General features: G+C 40.0%; 1 protein-coding gene across 1 annotated transcript in view; it reads left to right on the forward strand.

The window, feature by feature from the left end:
- The window catches only part of LOC128686269 (uncharacterized), a 632,744-nt gene that overhangs the window by 481,829 nt on the left and 133,631 nt on the right, over positions 1 to 17,284 (forward strand). Inside the window, exon 4 of the mRNA XM_053773110.2 lies at positions 9,022 to 9,134. Within this exon, the coding sequence (XP_053629085.2) occupies positions 9,022 to 9,134 (113 nt within the window). The remainder of the gene's footprint in view (positions 1 to 9,021; positions 9,135 to 17,284) is intronic.

Here is a 17,284-nt window from a genome sequence, read left to right on the forward strand (position 1 = left end):
GTAGAGCTTCATCAAGTCATGTAGAGCTTCATCAAGTCATGTAGAGCTTCATCAAGTTATGTAGAGCTTCATCAAGTCATGTAGTGCTTCATCAAGTTATGTAGAACTTCATCAAGTCATGTAGAGCTTCATCAAGTTATGTAGAGCTTCCTCAAGTCATGTAGAGCTTCATCAAGTCATGTAGTGCTTCAACAAGTCATGTAGAGCTTCATCAAGTCATGTAGTGCTTCAACAAGTCATGTAGAGCTTCATCAAGTCATGTAGTGCTTCATCAAGTTATGTAGAGCTTCATCAAGTCATGTAGTGCTTCATCAAGTTATGTAGAGCTTCATCAAGTCATGTAGTGCTTCATCAAGTTATGTAGAGCTTCATCAAGTCATGTAGTGCTTCATCAAGTTATGTAGAACTTCATCAAGTCATGTAGAGCTTCATCAAGTTATGTAGAACTTCATCAAGTCATGTAGAGCTTCATCAAGTTATGTAGAGCTTCATCAAGTTATGTAGAACTTCATCAAGTCATGTAGAGCTTCATCAAGTTATGTAGAACTTCATCAAGTCATGTAGAGCTTCATCAAGTTATGTAGAGCTTCATCAAGTCATGTAGTGCTTCAACAAGTCATGTAGAGCTTCATCAAGTCATGTAGTGCTTCATCAAGTTATGTAGAGCTTCATCAATTCATGTAGTGCTTCATCAAGTTATGTAGAACTTCATCAAGTCATGTAGAGCTTCATCAAGTTATGTAGAGCTTCATCAAGTCATGTAAAGCTTCATCAAGTTATGTAGAGCTTCCTCAAGTCATGTAGAGCTTCATCAAGTCATGTAGTGCTTCAACAAGTCATGTAGAGCTTCATCAAGTCATGTAGTGCTTCATCAAGTTATGTAGAGCTTCATCAAGTCATGTAAAGCTTCATCAAGTTATGTAGAACTTCATCAAGTCATGTAGAGCTTCATCAAGTTATGTAGAGCTTCATCAAGTCATGTAGTGCTTCATCAAGTCATGTAGAGCTTCATCAAGTTATGTAGAGCTTCATCAAGTTATGTAGAGCTTCATCAAGTCATGTAGTGCTTCATCAAGTTATGTAGAACTTCATCAAGTCATGTAGAGCTTCATCAAGTTATGTAGAGCTTCATCAAGTCATGTAGAGCTTCATCAAGTTATGTAGAGCTTCATCAAGTTATGTAGAGCTTCATCAAGTTATGTAGAGCTTCATCAAGTTATGTAGAACTTCATCAAGTCATGTAGAGCTTCATCAAGTTATGTAGAGCTTCATCAAGTTATGTAGAGCTTCATCAAGTTATGTAGAGCTTCATCAAGTTATGTAGAGCTTCATCAAGTTATGTAGAGCTTCATCAAGTTATGTAGAGCTTCATCAAGTTATGTAGAGCTTCATCAAGTTATGTAGAGCTTCATCAAGTTATGTAGAGCTTCATCAAGTTATGTAGAACTTCATCAAGTCATGTAGAGCTTCATCAATTTATGTAGAGCTTCATCAAGTCATGTAGAGCTTCATCAAGTTATGTAGAACTTCATCAAGTCATGTAGAGCTTCATCAAGTTATGTAGAACTTCATCAAGTTATGTAGAGCTTCATCAAGTTATGTAGAGCTTCATCAAGTCATGTAGAGCTTCATCAAGTTATGTAGAACTTCATCAAGTCATGTAGAGCTTCATCAAGTTATGTAGAGCTTCATCAAGTCATGTAGAGCTTCATCAAGTCATGTAGAGCTTCATCAAGTTATGTAGAGCTTCATCAAGTTATGTAGAGCTTCATCAAGTCATGTAGAGCTTCATCAAGTCATGTAGAGCTTCATCAAGTCATGTAGAGCTTCATCAAGTTATGTAGAGCTTCATCAAGTCATGTAGTGCTTCATCATGCCAAGTAGAGCTTCATCAAGTCATGTAGAGCTTCAGCAAGTCATGTAGTGCTTCATCATGCCAAGTAGAGCTTCATCAAGTCATGTAGAGCTTCAGCAACTCATATAGAGCTTCAGTAAGTCACAGACCTTCAACAGACACACACACACACACACACACACGGTCACAGACCTTCCACACATGTGGCCACAGACCTTCCTCACATACATACACACGGTCACAGACCTTCCACAAATATGGCCACAGACCTTCCTCACATACATACACACGGTCACAGACCTTCCTCACATGTGGCCACAGACCTTCCTCACATACATACACACGGTCACAGACCTTCCTCACATACATACACACGGTCACAGACCTTCCTCACATACATGCACACGGTCACAGACCTTCCTCACATACATACACACGGTCCCAGACCTTCCTCACATACATACACACGGTCACAGACCTTCCACATACACACGGTCACAGACCTTCCACACATATGGCCACAGACCTTCCTCACATACATACACGCGGTCACAGACCTTCCACACATTTACTTCACTACATTCGACAAGATCTTCACACTCGGCTGGTCTCCTCAACACCGGTGTCCCCTTCCCGTATTTCTCCTCTATGGCTTCCATACCTTTCCCATCACCATTTTCTTTCCACCATCATCTCCTGGTCCCCATATACATGTCTCTGATGATCCACTGCTGATATTCAACCTCACACTAAAACCTGAGGTGCACAACATTGTCCTCTATCTGCATACCTTTCTGGGTTCTCGACTGTGTCTCCTGGTTGTCTGTCTCTTCTGGTTGCCGGGTATTCACCAACAGTCTGGGTAGTCAGAGGTCAAGCCGCGATTAGGGGATGGAGGATCGAGCCTCTAAACTCCTTCAGAGACATGATGTACATGGGTTTAGCGCTTCATGGCATACTACTGCAACAATCACTTTCTGGTAGCCATTGTGTGAGTGAGTATACGAGTGTGTGTGTGTGTACTCGCCTAATTATGGTTGCAGGGGTCGATTCATAGCTCCTGGTCCCGTGTGTGTGTGTGTGTGTTCTTTGTACTCACCTAGTTGTGGTTGCAGGGGTCGATTCACAGCTCTTGGCCCCGCCTCTTCATTGGTCGCTACTAGGTCACTCTTCCTGCTCCATAAGCTTTATCATACCTCTTCTTAAAAATGTTTGGATCCTGCCTCCACTACATCACTTCCCACACTATTCCACTTCCTGACAACTCTGTGACTGAAGAAATATTCCCTAACATCCCTGTGATTTATCTGAGTCTTCAACTTTCAATTGTGACTCCTTGTTGCTGTGTCTCATCTCTGGAACATCCTGTCTCTGTCCACCTTGTCAATTCCTCTGATTATTTTATATGTTGTTATCATATCCTCCCTATCTCTCCTGTCCCCCAGTGTCGTCAGGTCGATTCCCCTAAACCTCCCCTCGTAGGACATTTCCCTTAGCTCCGGGACTAGTCTTGTTGCAAACCTTTGCACTTTCTCTAATTTCCTTACATGCTTTGCTAGGTGTGGGTTCCAAACTGGTGCTGCATACTCCAATATAGGCCTGATATACACGGTGTACAGACTCCTGAACGATTCCTTGTTGAGATGTCAGTATGTTAGTCTTAGGTTTGCTAGGCGCCCATATGATGCAGCAGTTATTCAGTTGATGTGCACCTCAGGAGATGTGCCCGGTGATATACTCAACCCAAGATCCTTTTCCTTGAGTGAGGCTTTTAGTCTCTGGCCCCCTAGACTGTACTCCGTCTGTGGTCTTCTTTGCCCTTCCCCAATCTTCATGACTATGCACTTGGTGGGGTTGAACTCCAGGAGCCAGTTTCCGGACTAGGCCTGCGGCCTGTTCACATCCCTGTGTAGTTCCGCCTGGTCCTCGGCCGATTGAATTCTTCTCATCAACTTCACATCATTTGCAAACTGGGACACTTCTGAGTCTATTCTTTCCATCATGTCGCTCACATACACTAAAAACGGTACTGGTCCTATGAATAACCCCTGTGGAACCCCGCTAGTCACAGGCGCCCACTGTGTGTGTGTGTACTCACCTAGTTGTACTCACCTAGTTGAGGTTGCGGGGGTCGAGTCCGAGCTCCTGGCCCCGCCTCTTCACTGATCGCTACTAGGTCACTCTCCCTGAGCCGTGAGCTTTATCGTACCTCTGCTTAAAGCTATGTATGGATCCTGCCTCCACTACATCGCTTCCCAAACTATTCCACTTACTGACTACTCTGTGGCTGAAGAAATACTTCCTAACATCCCTGTGATTCATCTGTGTCTTTAGCTTCCAACTGTGTCCCCTTGTTACTGTGTCCAATCTCTGGAACATCCTGTTTTTGTCCACCTTGTCAATTCCTCTCAGTATTTTGTATGTCGTTATCATGTCCCCCCTATCTCTCCTGTCCTCCAGTGTCGTCAGGTTGATTTCCCTTAACCTCTCCTCGTAGGACATACCTCTTAGCTCTGGGACTAGTCTTGTTGCAAACCTTTGCACTTTCTCTAGTTTCTTTACGTGCTTGGCTAGGTGTGGGTTCCAAACTGGTGCCGCATACTCCAATATGGGCCTAACGTATACGGTGTACAGGGTCCTGAACGATTCCTTATTAAGATGTCGGAATGCTGTTCTGAGGTTTGCTAGGCGCCCATATGCTGCAGCAGTTATTTGGTTGATGTGCGCTTCAGGAGATGTGCCTGGTGTTATACTCACCCCAAGATCTTTTTCCTTGAGTGAGGTTTGTAGTCTCTGACCCCCTAGACTGTACTCCGTTTGCGGCCTTCTTTGCCCTTCCCCAATCTTCATGACTTTGCACTTGGTGGGATTGAACTCCAGGAGCCAATTGCTGGACCAGTTCTGCAGCCTGTCCAGATCCCTTTGTAGTTCTGCCTGGTCTTCGATCGAGTGTATTCTTCTCATCAACTTCACGTCATCTGCAAACAGGGACACCTCAGAGTCTATTCCTTCCGTCATGTCGTTCACAAATACCAGAAACAGCACTGGTCCTAGGACTGACCCCTGCGGGACCCCGCTGGTCACAGGTGCCCACTCTGACACCTCGCCACGTACCATGACTCGCTGCTGTCTTCCTGACAAGTATTCCCTGATCCATTGTAGTGCCTTCCCTGTTATCCCTGCTTGGTCCTCCAGTTTTTGCACCAATCTCTTGTGTGGAACTGTGTCAAACGCCTTCTTGCAGTCCAAGAAAATGCAATCCACCCACCCCTCTCTCTCTTGTCTTACTGCTGTGTATGTGTGTATGTGTGTGTGTGTGTGTGTGTGTGTGTGTGTGTGTGTGTGTGTGTGTGTGTGTGTGTGTGTGTGTGTGTGTGTGTGTGTGTGTGTGTGTGTGTGTTTGTTTGTTTGAGTGAGTACGTGTGTCTTCCAGTCTTAAGTGTAAGAAATAATTCTTAATTCCGTCACACACACAAGTAGTGGTTCCAGCACTTACCACTATCTCTTAATAGTGGTAGTTACATATCACCTGCTGGTGATTGTAAAATATATATAACGTGCTACTGCTGGTTATTGTACCACATATGGCGTCTATACTGCTGGTGATTGTAACACATGTAACGTTTTACTGCTGGTGATTGTAGCACATAGAACGCCCTACTGCTGGTAGTTATAGCACATACCACCACACGCTAGTGGAGGGACTGTGGTACCTACCACCACAAGCTAGTGTGGGCTGTGGTACCTACCACCACACGCTAATGGGGAACTGTGGTATCTACCACCACATGCTAGTGTGGGCTGTGGTACCCACCACCACACGCTAGTGTGGGCTGTGGTACCTACCACCACACGCTAGTAGGGGCTGTGGTACCTACCACCGAACGCTAGTGTGGGCTGTCGTACCCACCATCACACGCTAGTGGGGAACTGTGGTACCTACTACCACACGCTAGTGAGGGCTGTGGTAGCTACAACCACACGCTAGTGGGGACTGTGGTACCTACCACCACACGCTAGTGTGGGCTGTGGTACCTACCACCACACGCTAGTGAGGACTGTGGTACCTACCACCACACGCTAGTGGGGACTGTGGTACCTACCACCACACGCTAGTGTGGGCTGTGGTACCTACCACCACACGCTAGTGAGGGCTGTCGTACCCACCATCACACGCTAGTGGGGAACTGTGGTACCCACCACCACACACTAGTGGTTGTTGTTGCAATACGTACCACCCCCTCCAGGATACCATTACCGTATTCTGTCTCTCTGTAAATACACATTGTTCAAAATCTCTTCGGCTGCCTTCTTCTCACTCACATCATCTTTCTCTTAGTGTTGTTGGTGTTAAGAAATCTCTCTTATTTATTCACACTTATTCTTTTCTTTATATAAAACATTTTTATCATGTATCTTATAATCCTATCAGCTAAAAAAGGCATCTTGGTTAATATCAGTTTTTCGTAACTATTAACTCAAGGCGATATTTTGTATAAATAATAATATTTAATTGATTTTATCTACATGTTGTTTAGGCGCTGTCAGACAATTTTGGTTTAATATATGTTATAAATAGCTTTATTTTTATTTTAGCTTTTCCCATTCCATGTATCCAGAGACTGTCTTGCAGTTTGGCTATGTAGCATAATTTGTCTATATTTTTATTTTCAAATATGTTTTCTATGCGAGGCTTTCAGTATGTCATCACGCGATCTGTATTCTCCACGTGGATTATTATCTAAGTTTTTCACTTCCACGTGGCACATATCTACGTAAATGGTCATCATCCATCGTGTTTTGTACACGATCCCTTCGTTTTCTTGGCATTGGTGTAGTTGTTTCATGTTTGAAGCTCTGGCAGGTCATTATATGACTAAAATCAGCGTCAGGAAACACTTGCCGTATTTCCTGACAAACCTTACACAACCTAACCTAATCAGGCCGGTCACTAGGACGACACTCTCTTCCCAAATTAACTCAAAAAAATTGTTCTTCGTGGTCTTCCAGTGTGATCTTCCTGCTTGGTCTTTCCTTTACTGGCTTTTTTAGTGGCCTTTCACAACCTTCATTCATGGTCTTCCTTCATAGTCTTCCCTTATAGCCTTCCTTCATAGTTTTCTTGCTTAGTGTTTTTTCATTGTCTTCCTCTATGGTCTTCCACCGTTGTGTTGCTTCACAGTCTTCCTTCACGGTCTGGATATAGCCACAGTGTGAGCGAAACATTGTGAATTAAGGATCGTATTATACTGCATTTCCCTCTTTTGTTCCATCTTCAGTCATAATCTTCCTTCGTGATCTTCCTTCATAATCTTCCTTCTTGGTTTTCCTTCATCTTTTTACATGGAACTGTTTTATTCCAGTTCCACATTTTTTTTTTTTACAAAAAATAGTTTTTGTATAATTCGTTATTAATAATTCGTTTGTACTAATATATTACATTTTCCTTAAAATTCTCTCTTCGCTCGTCACATCTCGTTGCAGTCATCACATTACTCAGGAAAATTAAATCATCATGTTTTTTCCTCACAATCCAGTTATTGTAACCTAATTTCCAAAGGGAGCCGAATGATATTACCAAACACCTAAACATAACTTACTGAAAGAATTTTGTGTTTTGTGGCAATAAATATTTGGAGATCACTAGGCGATTTATGTGCTAATAATTAAAGAGAATATGCTATTATTCTGCAAAAATTTCGACGTTGTAGGCTTGCCGACGGGTGTGGTGGATGAGCTGCCATTTCCTGGTGGGTGAGCGTTGCGTGTGGATGAATGCTGGGGAAATACCAGCGAAAGAAGCTCAGTGGGGGATTACCTACTAGTCTACATTAATCATTCAGCATTGTCAATAGAAATATGATTCATATTTTTAAATCAAAGGATTAAAATGCTAAATTTAGGTCTTGCAGGAAGAATTTTCCGACCAGAGAAATTACGATTACATAAATGTTAAATTGTTCATATAGCATTTTATATATACATGCATTGTATATGTATATATATATATATATATATATATATAGATATGTCGTGCCGAATATGTAAAACTGGTCAATTAGCAAGAACTCATTTAAAATTAAGTCCTTTCTAAAAATTTCTCTTATACATTTAAAGATATATTTTTTTCATTAATGTTAATGTAAAAATTTTTAATTTTGCTCCAAAAGAAACTTAGAAAACTTACCTAACCTTATTATAACAAGAACAATTTATTTTAGCCTAACCTAACTTAATATATTTTAGATTTGTTTACAATAATTTAATACTAAACAAACACAATGAAATATACTTTTTTCGTTAGGTTCAGAATGATTTTGGCGACATTATTGCATACACAAATTTTCACTTGTCCTATATGGCAAGATGAGCGTTGATATTTAAGCCAAGATCGCAAGTTCTGCCTATTCGGCACGACATATATATATATATATATATATATATATATATATATATATATATATATATATATATATATATATATATATATATATATATATATATATATATATATATATATATATATATATATATATATATATATATATATATATATATATATATATATATATATATATATATATATATATATATATATATATATATATATATATATGCAAAACAACCACTGAGAAAGAGTAATGAAATTCCAAGCGCTTTTGTGACTACTCACATTGTCAAGGAACTATGAAAGTAATACATCAAAGGAAGGCAATTAAAGGGCTAAAACCACACCTCACAGTCAACTCCCACAACAAAGAAACACCTGACGCGCGACAATACCGGACTCATAAGAAAAGAGGAACACTGCAGTAGGTCCGCTGGTCCAACTAGACAGGTCCTCACGACATCCCACTAACAAAATATTCTATCCAAGAAATAAGGTTTATTATTTGTCCAATGTATTAAACTCAAACCAAATTTTGTTCCTTGACAATGTGAGTAGTCACGAAAGCGCTTGGAATTTCATTACTCTTTCACAGTGGTTGTTTTGCATATTTTAAAATCACCTATTTACTTTGATCTTATTGCATATATATATATATATATATATATATATATATATATATATATATATATATATATATATATATATATATATATATATATATATATATAATGTGTGTGTATTTAACTGTTGAATTGTTGTTGTGTGTCTCTGACAGTGTGAGCGAGAGGTACGGCAGTCCCAGGTTCATCGCTTACTACAACTTCCCTCACAGGAGCAACACTGTCTCAGGTGACAGGCAGAGAGGAGGTTCCAGGATGGAGTACACAGGTATGTGCTACACCCAGGTGACTTACAAAGGAGCTCACCACACGCAGGTGTGGTATACCTGTGCTCATTACACCTAGGTAAGGTACACAGGTGCTCACTTCATTTAAGTGAGGTGCATAGGTCTTGACTACACCTTCTTGAGGTACACAGGTGGTCGCTACACCTTTAATTAAGTAAATATGCAATTCCTACACCTAGGCGAGTTACTCAGGTCCTCAGAACACTGTGGTTAGGTAAACAGGTGCTTGCTACACCTAAATGATATGTAAATGAGTTCACTACACGTTGCTGAGGTACAAAGGTGCCCACTACACTCAGAAAGTACACATGTACTCACTAACACCTAGGTAAGATACACAAATGTTCACTACATCTAGATGAGGTACACAGGTGCTCACTGCACCTGTGTACCTACGTGCTCACCATAAATGAGAAAAACAGGTACGTGATGACTACACCTAGGTGCGGCACAAAGGTGCTAACTTGCTACACCTAGATGACACACAAGGATGCTCTTCAAAGCCAGGTGATGTACACATGCAAACCCAGAACACAAATGAGTTTCACAGCTGTGTCATAACTGGCAGTAGTATACGCGGGCTAGGTACTAGGTACTAGGTACTAAGTAATCCAAGTTAATACACTTACCGTAGGTAACGTAGTCTTTGTGTAATAATAATCTCAATGCGCTCGGATAAAACTTAAAAAGTGAAAGAATAGGATAAAAAACACCTGGTTATGGCGCCACGATCACGATCAAAACAGATTGTATCTGTATTAGAAACAGAGACAGGCAAAAATGATTGAGGAGGCAGACAAACGAATGAATAAAAATGCAACCAGCCAGAGACAGTCTGGCAGACAGACAGACAAACGGGCGAAACTTTTTAACAATAAAATTATTCAACTGTTACACTTGTATGTTAATCATCAACTTGTCGGTATTTATACCGTTTTTAACATAGAGAGACACACAAGTTTACTAAGAAGCAGACAGACAGGCTAGCAATGAGGCAGGCTGATAGAGTGAGAGGAGAGTATATAAGCGTGTATGAGGAAAGAATAGCAATCAGCGGATGCTCGTCTCACACTTGAAGAGATGCAGGTCAGATAGGCAAAAGACAGAGAGAGAACAGGACTGGGAGAGGAAGGAAGGCATTAGAGTAGCGCGCTGCAGGGAATACAAGATGAGAGAGAGAGAGAGAGAGAGAGAGAGAATTCGTGTGTGTGTGTGTGTGTGTGTGTGTGTGTGTGTGTGTGTGTGTGTGTGTGTGTGTGTGTGTGTGTGTGTGTGTGTGTGTGTGTGTGTGTGTGTGTGTGTGTGTGTGTGTGTGTGTGTGTGTCTTGTGTGCGCGCGTGTGAGTAAACATAAGATATATACTGGAAATATTATGTGAGTGTACATGTGTGTCTGAGTTACGTACATGAGTGTGTACGGTCTCAGCTACTCCCACGACATTAGTGAAAAGTTGCTAGTGGTAGTAAGTGTTTACTAGTGTTAACGAGGGTTTGTATTGGATAGTTAGCGATAACGTGAGTGTCAGCGCCAACTAGCAGTGACAACTTAGCTACAGTTAGTATCTAGTTTACATTAATCTTACAACTTCCATCTGCTTCCTTCGTGAAGCGACTCTTCAGAAGAAACAACTGAGAGATAGAGAATAAGTTGTATAATATTAACTACACACACACACACACACAATTTTTTTTATCACGCCGGCCGTCTCCCACCGATATAGGGTGACCCGAAAAAGATGAAACACGCTCACCATCACTCACTCCATAACTTTCCTGCCAGAGACGAGCCGATCCTACAGTTCAAAACTGCAAATATCCCCACCACTCCTTTAGAGTGCAGACTGTACTTCCCACCTTCAGGACTCAAGTCCGGCTAACTGGTTTTCCTTAATCCCTTCATAAATGTTACCTTGCTCACATTTCAACAGCATGACAAGTCATAAAAACCACTTGCCTCCACTCCAATCTAACACACTCACACACGTTTCCTGAAAGTCTAAGCCTCTCGCATACAAAACCTCCTTTACCTCCTCACTCCAACCTTTCCTAGGATGACCCCTACCCCGCCTTCCCCTCACTTCAGATTTACACACCCTCTAAGTCATCCTATTTGCTTCCATCCTCTCTAAATGTCCGAACCATCTAACAACCCGTTCTTAGCCCTCTAGACATTACTTTTGGTAACCCTGCACCTCCTTCTAATCTTCAAGCTACGAATGCTCTGCATAATTTTCACACCACACATTGCCCATAGACACGACATCCCCACAGCCTCCAGCCTCCTCCTTACTGCAACATTCACAACCCATGCTTCACAACCATATAAATGAGATAGTACTAATATGCTCTCATACATTCCTCTTTTTACCTCCAATGATAACGTTCTTTGTCTCCATAGATGACTAAGTGTATCATTCACCTTTTTTCCCTTCATCAATTCTATGGTTCACCTCCTTTTTCATAGACCCTTTTGCTGACAAATCAACTCCCAGATATCTAAACCCACACACACACACACACACACACACACACACACACACACACACACACACACACACACACACACACACACACACACACACACACACACACACGCACACGCACACACACACAGCCATTTTTTTATTTAGAAAACTACTGAAAATGCGAAAAATTTGAAATATTCATTTTAGGCTTACAAAAATTAAAATTAATTGGCGTCACCAGGTTGGGTATGCGCGCTGGGGGCCGAAGAGATTACGTTTCTCTCTAACTGAACGACGTAACTGGTGCTGCAGAAATGATCTGTGACAGTGCTCATTCACGGCTTGAACTTAATTAGGTACCCTCAAGGAGAACCCTCAAGTGATTGCCGTCATTCTTTTTCTTCCTGCACCTTGCTGTTTCTCTCTCGCTCATAACTCGATTTCAAATTTTCAACGTTGGAGTACGGTCACTAGGGCTAGATTCTTGAAACAATTGGTATGGCTCAAAATTTAATGGCTGATCCATCTTGCGGTCAGAATGATGCTTACTAAGTTGTGTGTGTGTGTACGGGCAAATTTATCAGGATAGTAAAATAGTTATGAAAAAACTTGGAATCGTTAGAATTCATTCCATAACTGGAGAATGTCTCTCTCGATCGGCTTCAAATTTTCACCACTAGTGTGTGGATTATTAACGCAAGGTTCGTGTTCTTATTGAGTTACGTACGTCCCAGTTTAATAATTATATTGAATAAAATGAGATATTCATATTTAATAACTAAATACTTCGTCTGATCAGTGTGAAAAAAATATTAATAATGATTAGTTGTATATTTGAAATTTTAAAGTAATTATTAAAAAACTTGGTTTTAAACGTTCTTAAATATAAAAAATAATATAATTGTCAAAAATTTGACACAATATATAAATAAAAATTACATAAAATGGAAAAATTGTGGCGTTCTCAAATTTTTATGATATTAAGACATTTTCAGGATACTGATCTCTCTAAGACGGCAAGAAAATGCCTCTTCATCTCAGATTCAAACCTGGTGCTTCTCACTGGCAAGCTTGAATTATGTTTGGGCTGTGTGAATCCTAATTTAACATTTTTATTTAAAGAAATAGGATGTTTACTTCCATATGATGACTTGTAAGTGCCACTTCTCAGTAGTTTCAAGTCTTCAGTGCCAATATTTAACTGAAAGACAGACTTACGCCGCACTCTGCACTGTTCCAGTCGCGTGCATTAAGGCACTGGAGGCTGGGGTGGTGCAGCACGGGGACGCTTCTCTCGGATCGTCCACCCACCGAAATTCATTTTTTTCCAAGACTAGAGAAAATACGATGGTGAGACTAAAACGGTTTTTTTTTCCATATCAATTCCCGTTGGTCGCTTGTGTATATGGCCAATCTGATGCCATTTAGTGTATATTTTTATGTGCTTTTAAATGACTGCTGTTTCGAATTTTTCGAGTTTCCTGTAGTTTTCTCCTCTGACCTTCGTGTATATATATATATATATATATATATATATATATATATATATATATATATATATATATATATATATATATATATATATATATATATATATATATATATATACAATGTTCTCTTTTCTTAGTGTGTACATTTTTTAATATTCTTCAGTTATTATTTGGTTACATATGAAATGGAATGATAATTTTGTAAATACTGTGAAATGAACAAGCAATACTAATACTACTTGGACGGGAGAGAAACATAAAGAAAGAATCTATATTTTTCAGTCTCAGTTGGAGACTTGAGAGACTCTCTTCTGACTCTTCAAAGACTCTTCAGAGACTTTCTCCAAAGACTCTCCTCAGAGAGATTCTTCAGAAACTCTTCAGAGACCCTTTTCTGAGACTCTCTCTTTAGAGACTTTTCAGAACACTCTCTCTTCAGAGACACTCTTCAGAGACACTCTTCAGAGACACTCTTCAGAGACACTCTTCAGAGACACTCTTCAGAGACACTCTTCAGAGACACTCTTCAGAGACACTCTTCAGAGACACTCTTCAGAGACACTCTTCACAGATTCTCTTCAGAGACACTCTTCAGAAACTCTCTTCACAGACTCTCTTCAGAGACACTCTTCAGAGACACTCTTCAGAGACACTCTTCAGAGACACTCTTCAGAGACACTCTTCAGAGACACTCTTCAGAGACACTCTTCACAGATTCTCTTCAGAGACACTTTTCAGAGACTCTCTTCACAGACTCTCTTCACAGACTCTCTTCACAGACTCTCTTCAGAGAAACTCTTCAGAGACACTCTTCAGAAACTCTCTTCACAGACTCTCTTCAGTGACACTCTTCAGAGAATCTCTTCAGAGACACTCTTCAGAAACTCTCTTCCCAGACTCTCTTCAGAGACACTCTTCAGAAACTCTCTTCCCAGACTCTCTTCAGAGACACTCTTCAGAGACTCTTCAGAGACTCTTGAAGGTCTCTGATTCAGGATGAAATATGTAGATCCTTTTTCCTCCGTGCTTTGTTTCCCATCCACGCTGGATTTCCGTTTATATTGGAATTTTTTTTTCTCAATATATGTGCTTCTATAAATACTACTGGTTTCCCATGGTCAGTATGTTTTGTCTCACGCACACACACTTTTCAGTTTGTACATGGGAATGGACTTCGCAGCATAAGAACGAACTCGCACTGCGGGACTGCACAAGTAAAATTGGAATATACTTCGAAAACTCTTCATTATAAAAGTTTAATTCTTCTCGTATTCAGTTACCCGTAATGAGCTCAACACAAATGCTTAGACAACTGCAAATGTGTAATCCCATTATGACTATTGGCTTATGTATGATTATCCTTGCTTCTACTACTGCCTCTAGCTTCGTTGTGGGAGCACTTCTACTCTTGTACTGAATCGATTTCGTCCTCATAGCTTCAAGAAACTTTCAGCTGACACTTGTGCAAGGTTTGAGTATATTAATTCCTGACTCTTTCCACCAACTAGTGGCTTCTTCAGTCCCTTACAGAGGAGAATGGTGGAAGATGAGGTAATCAATCCCTCAGCCTGGAGTCCGTGTGTTCAGTCCGTCAGTCTTGATAAAAGTACAGCATATGTTTATATACTGGTGACAGGATGAGGTGAAGCAGTGGTAGGCTGCGTCACCAATGAACAAACCCACTAGTGGAAGTAGGTCGTGTCTAAAATTCCCTGCATCAAGATCCCAAGATGTTGCCGGCAAGTTGATAACTGAATCCCTTGTGCAATATTTGGGTATCGTTATTCTTGAAACGTTTCAACAGTCAGTGGTGTCTTCAGTCAAATACAGATGAACGCGGGAAGATGAGTTTGAGGTAATCAAGACTGATGGACTGAGCACATCCACTCCAGCTTGAGGGACTGACTACCTCAACTGCTCCTTGTCTTCCACCTTTCTTCTTTGTATTGGATTGAAGAAATCACTGGCTGGCGAAACGTTTCCAGGATAAAGATACCCAAATATTACACGAATATATTCAACTGAGGTATAATTTTCCCCATTCCCTGGCTACTCTCCGTCCCACTGCCAACACTCTTGTGTAGCATAGATTGGGTCGAGTTACATATGCGTATGTGTGTACTGCTACGTGACTAATGTGACAACATCATGTTAGTGACAATATATTCCTCAACTAGTTTGTTCACATCTTGTTAGTTGTTCATGCTGGATAGCCATTCACTCATGTTGGGGTAATATTCATTGTGTGTAACTGTGTACGACAAGGGTTCGCTGAGGCTACGGAGAGTGAGTGGGGGGTCGTAGATGGGAGTGAGTGTTTGTGAGTTAGGAGTGAAGGTTTATTAGTGAAAGTGAGTGAAGACTTGTGGGAGAGAATGAACTTACACATTTGATAATTAGATAAGAATGGCGAGTGATAGCAGAGTATTGTGAGTGGTAGTGAGTATTCACGAGTAAGAGTGAGTGGAAGGAGAGACACTCTTGCCGAAGTCTGGACACCCTCCTCCAGTACTCTGAATTTGCTGTTTATGCAGGACGTGTATTCAGATAATTTTTCGATCAATTTTCCATTATCTTTCCTTGGATTAGCGTGCAAACTTCTCGCCTGCAGCGCCCTGTGATCCGTGAAGCAATTTAAAGCTGCACGCTTCGTTCGCGCTTTCTAAGCTTAGACCAGAAGAGGAGGAGGAAAAGGAGAGAAAATCCTCAAAAGAAGAACGAATAACTAAATTAGGAATTTGTGAATCGTTAACATTATTTTAACAATGTGCTGGTGTTAAATACGTGCGAGACGAACGACTGTGTGGTTATCTTTTTAATAATTAACTCGTTATACAAGTATTTAAAGCCTGCAGTGGTGGTAGTGCATATTATCTCTCCTTGAGTCCCACTCTGGTACCTGCCACTCTGCTTGTTAAGAAATATTTGATGAGTACCTTTCAGTAGTTATTTTTTTCAGTGGGTAATAACCGTTGCCTCTATTTCTCTTTATTGATGGTGATAATATGGCTTCTCTGCATATTTTATTCCGTATTTTAATGGAGTTATATGTGTTTATTTTGTCACTTATTTTCCTCTTATCTGTAAGCAAAAATATTTTATGTGTTTTCAGTCTTTCCACGTAATTCATCTATCTCTAATCGGGCATAAATAATCTAGCATGTTATTTGCTATTTTTCCTTATTTATATATATGCCTATTAATTATCGACACCGTCCCACAGCTAGATAATCCAGTTTTGCTCTATCATACATTGTGAATAGTGGTTTAAACTTGTCGTTTTCCATGTATCTGAAGGTTATTATATAAGACTGGGTTGAGCATAGCAGTTTCTCAGTGATTCACTTACGTTATCATGTGATTACTTCTTATAATTACTGTTTTATTCCTTTCACTGTCTAATTTTTTTAGTTTATTTTATCGCATATTTTGTACTCTACATGAAGTCTGTTATCGCTCTCTGATTTTATTATTATGTATCACTTGTCAACATTAAGTTCCATCATCTAGTTATCACTCGACTTGCTGAACCCAGACAGTAAATTATTCCTTGTTGTAAATCGTTTACATAAAAACATTGTAGGGACCAGAACTCAACTCTTTGGGACCCCGTAAGGTACATTCCTCTCGTGAGGACTTTCTCGTACCACTACACGTAACTTTCTTTCAAATAAACAATTCATTATTCATTTTATTGCCTTCTCTTTCGTTATCCAAAAGAAAATGTTCTGTGATGATTATTCCTTCATAAAATAATTTACGAAATCTTGTTTTGAAATCGAAGTAAATCTGTAAATTCTCTTTCTGTCGGTTGATATTTAACGTTGTCATTCTCTTCAGCAGTTGTATTCACATGCAGATATATTTATAAGGAAGTTTCGAAAAGAATTCGGAATACATAATGTAATTCTTGAGGAGTTTCCCTCGAACACCGAGGTGACACCTCGCCTGGAAGCGCAGCTTTATTTTGTTAAAAGTCTTTTCTTTGTAAAATGCTCTTTTAATTACTTATTATCTCATAATAATTATGAAGTTAATCCCGATTCACTGTTTTTTTAATAAGTTTTCTCTCTTCTTTTTTTTTCTTTGCATATTAATTTCTACGATTTTGAGTTTCTGGTTGAAATGTGTGTTTAAATATTTTCTGAAGTTTCAAAACTATTTTATCGACACCATG

Source organism: Cherax quadricarinatus, chromosome 17, assembly GCF_038502225.1.
Source record: "Cherax quadricarinatus isolate ZL_2023a chromosome 17, ASM3850222v1, whole genome shotgun sequence".
NCBI lineage: Eukaryota > Metazoa > Arthropoda > Malacostraca > Decapoda > Parastacidae > Cherax > Cherax quadricarinatus.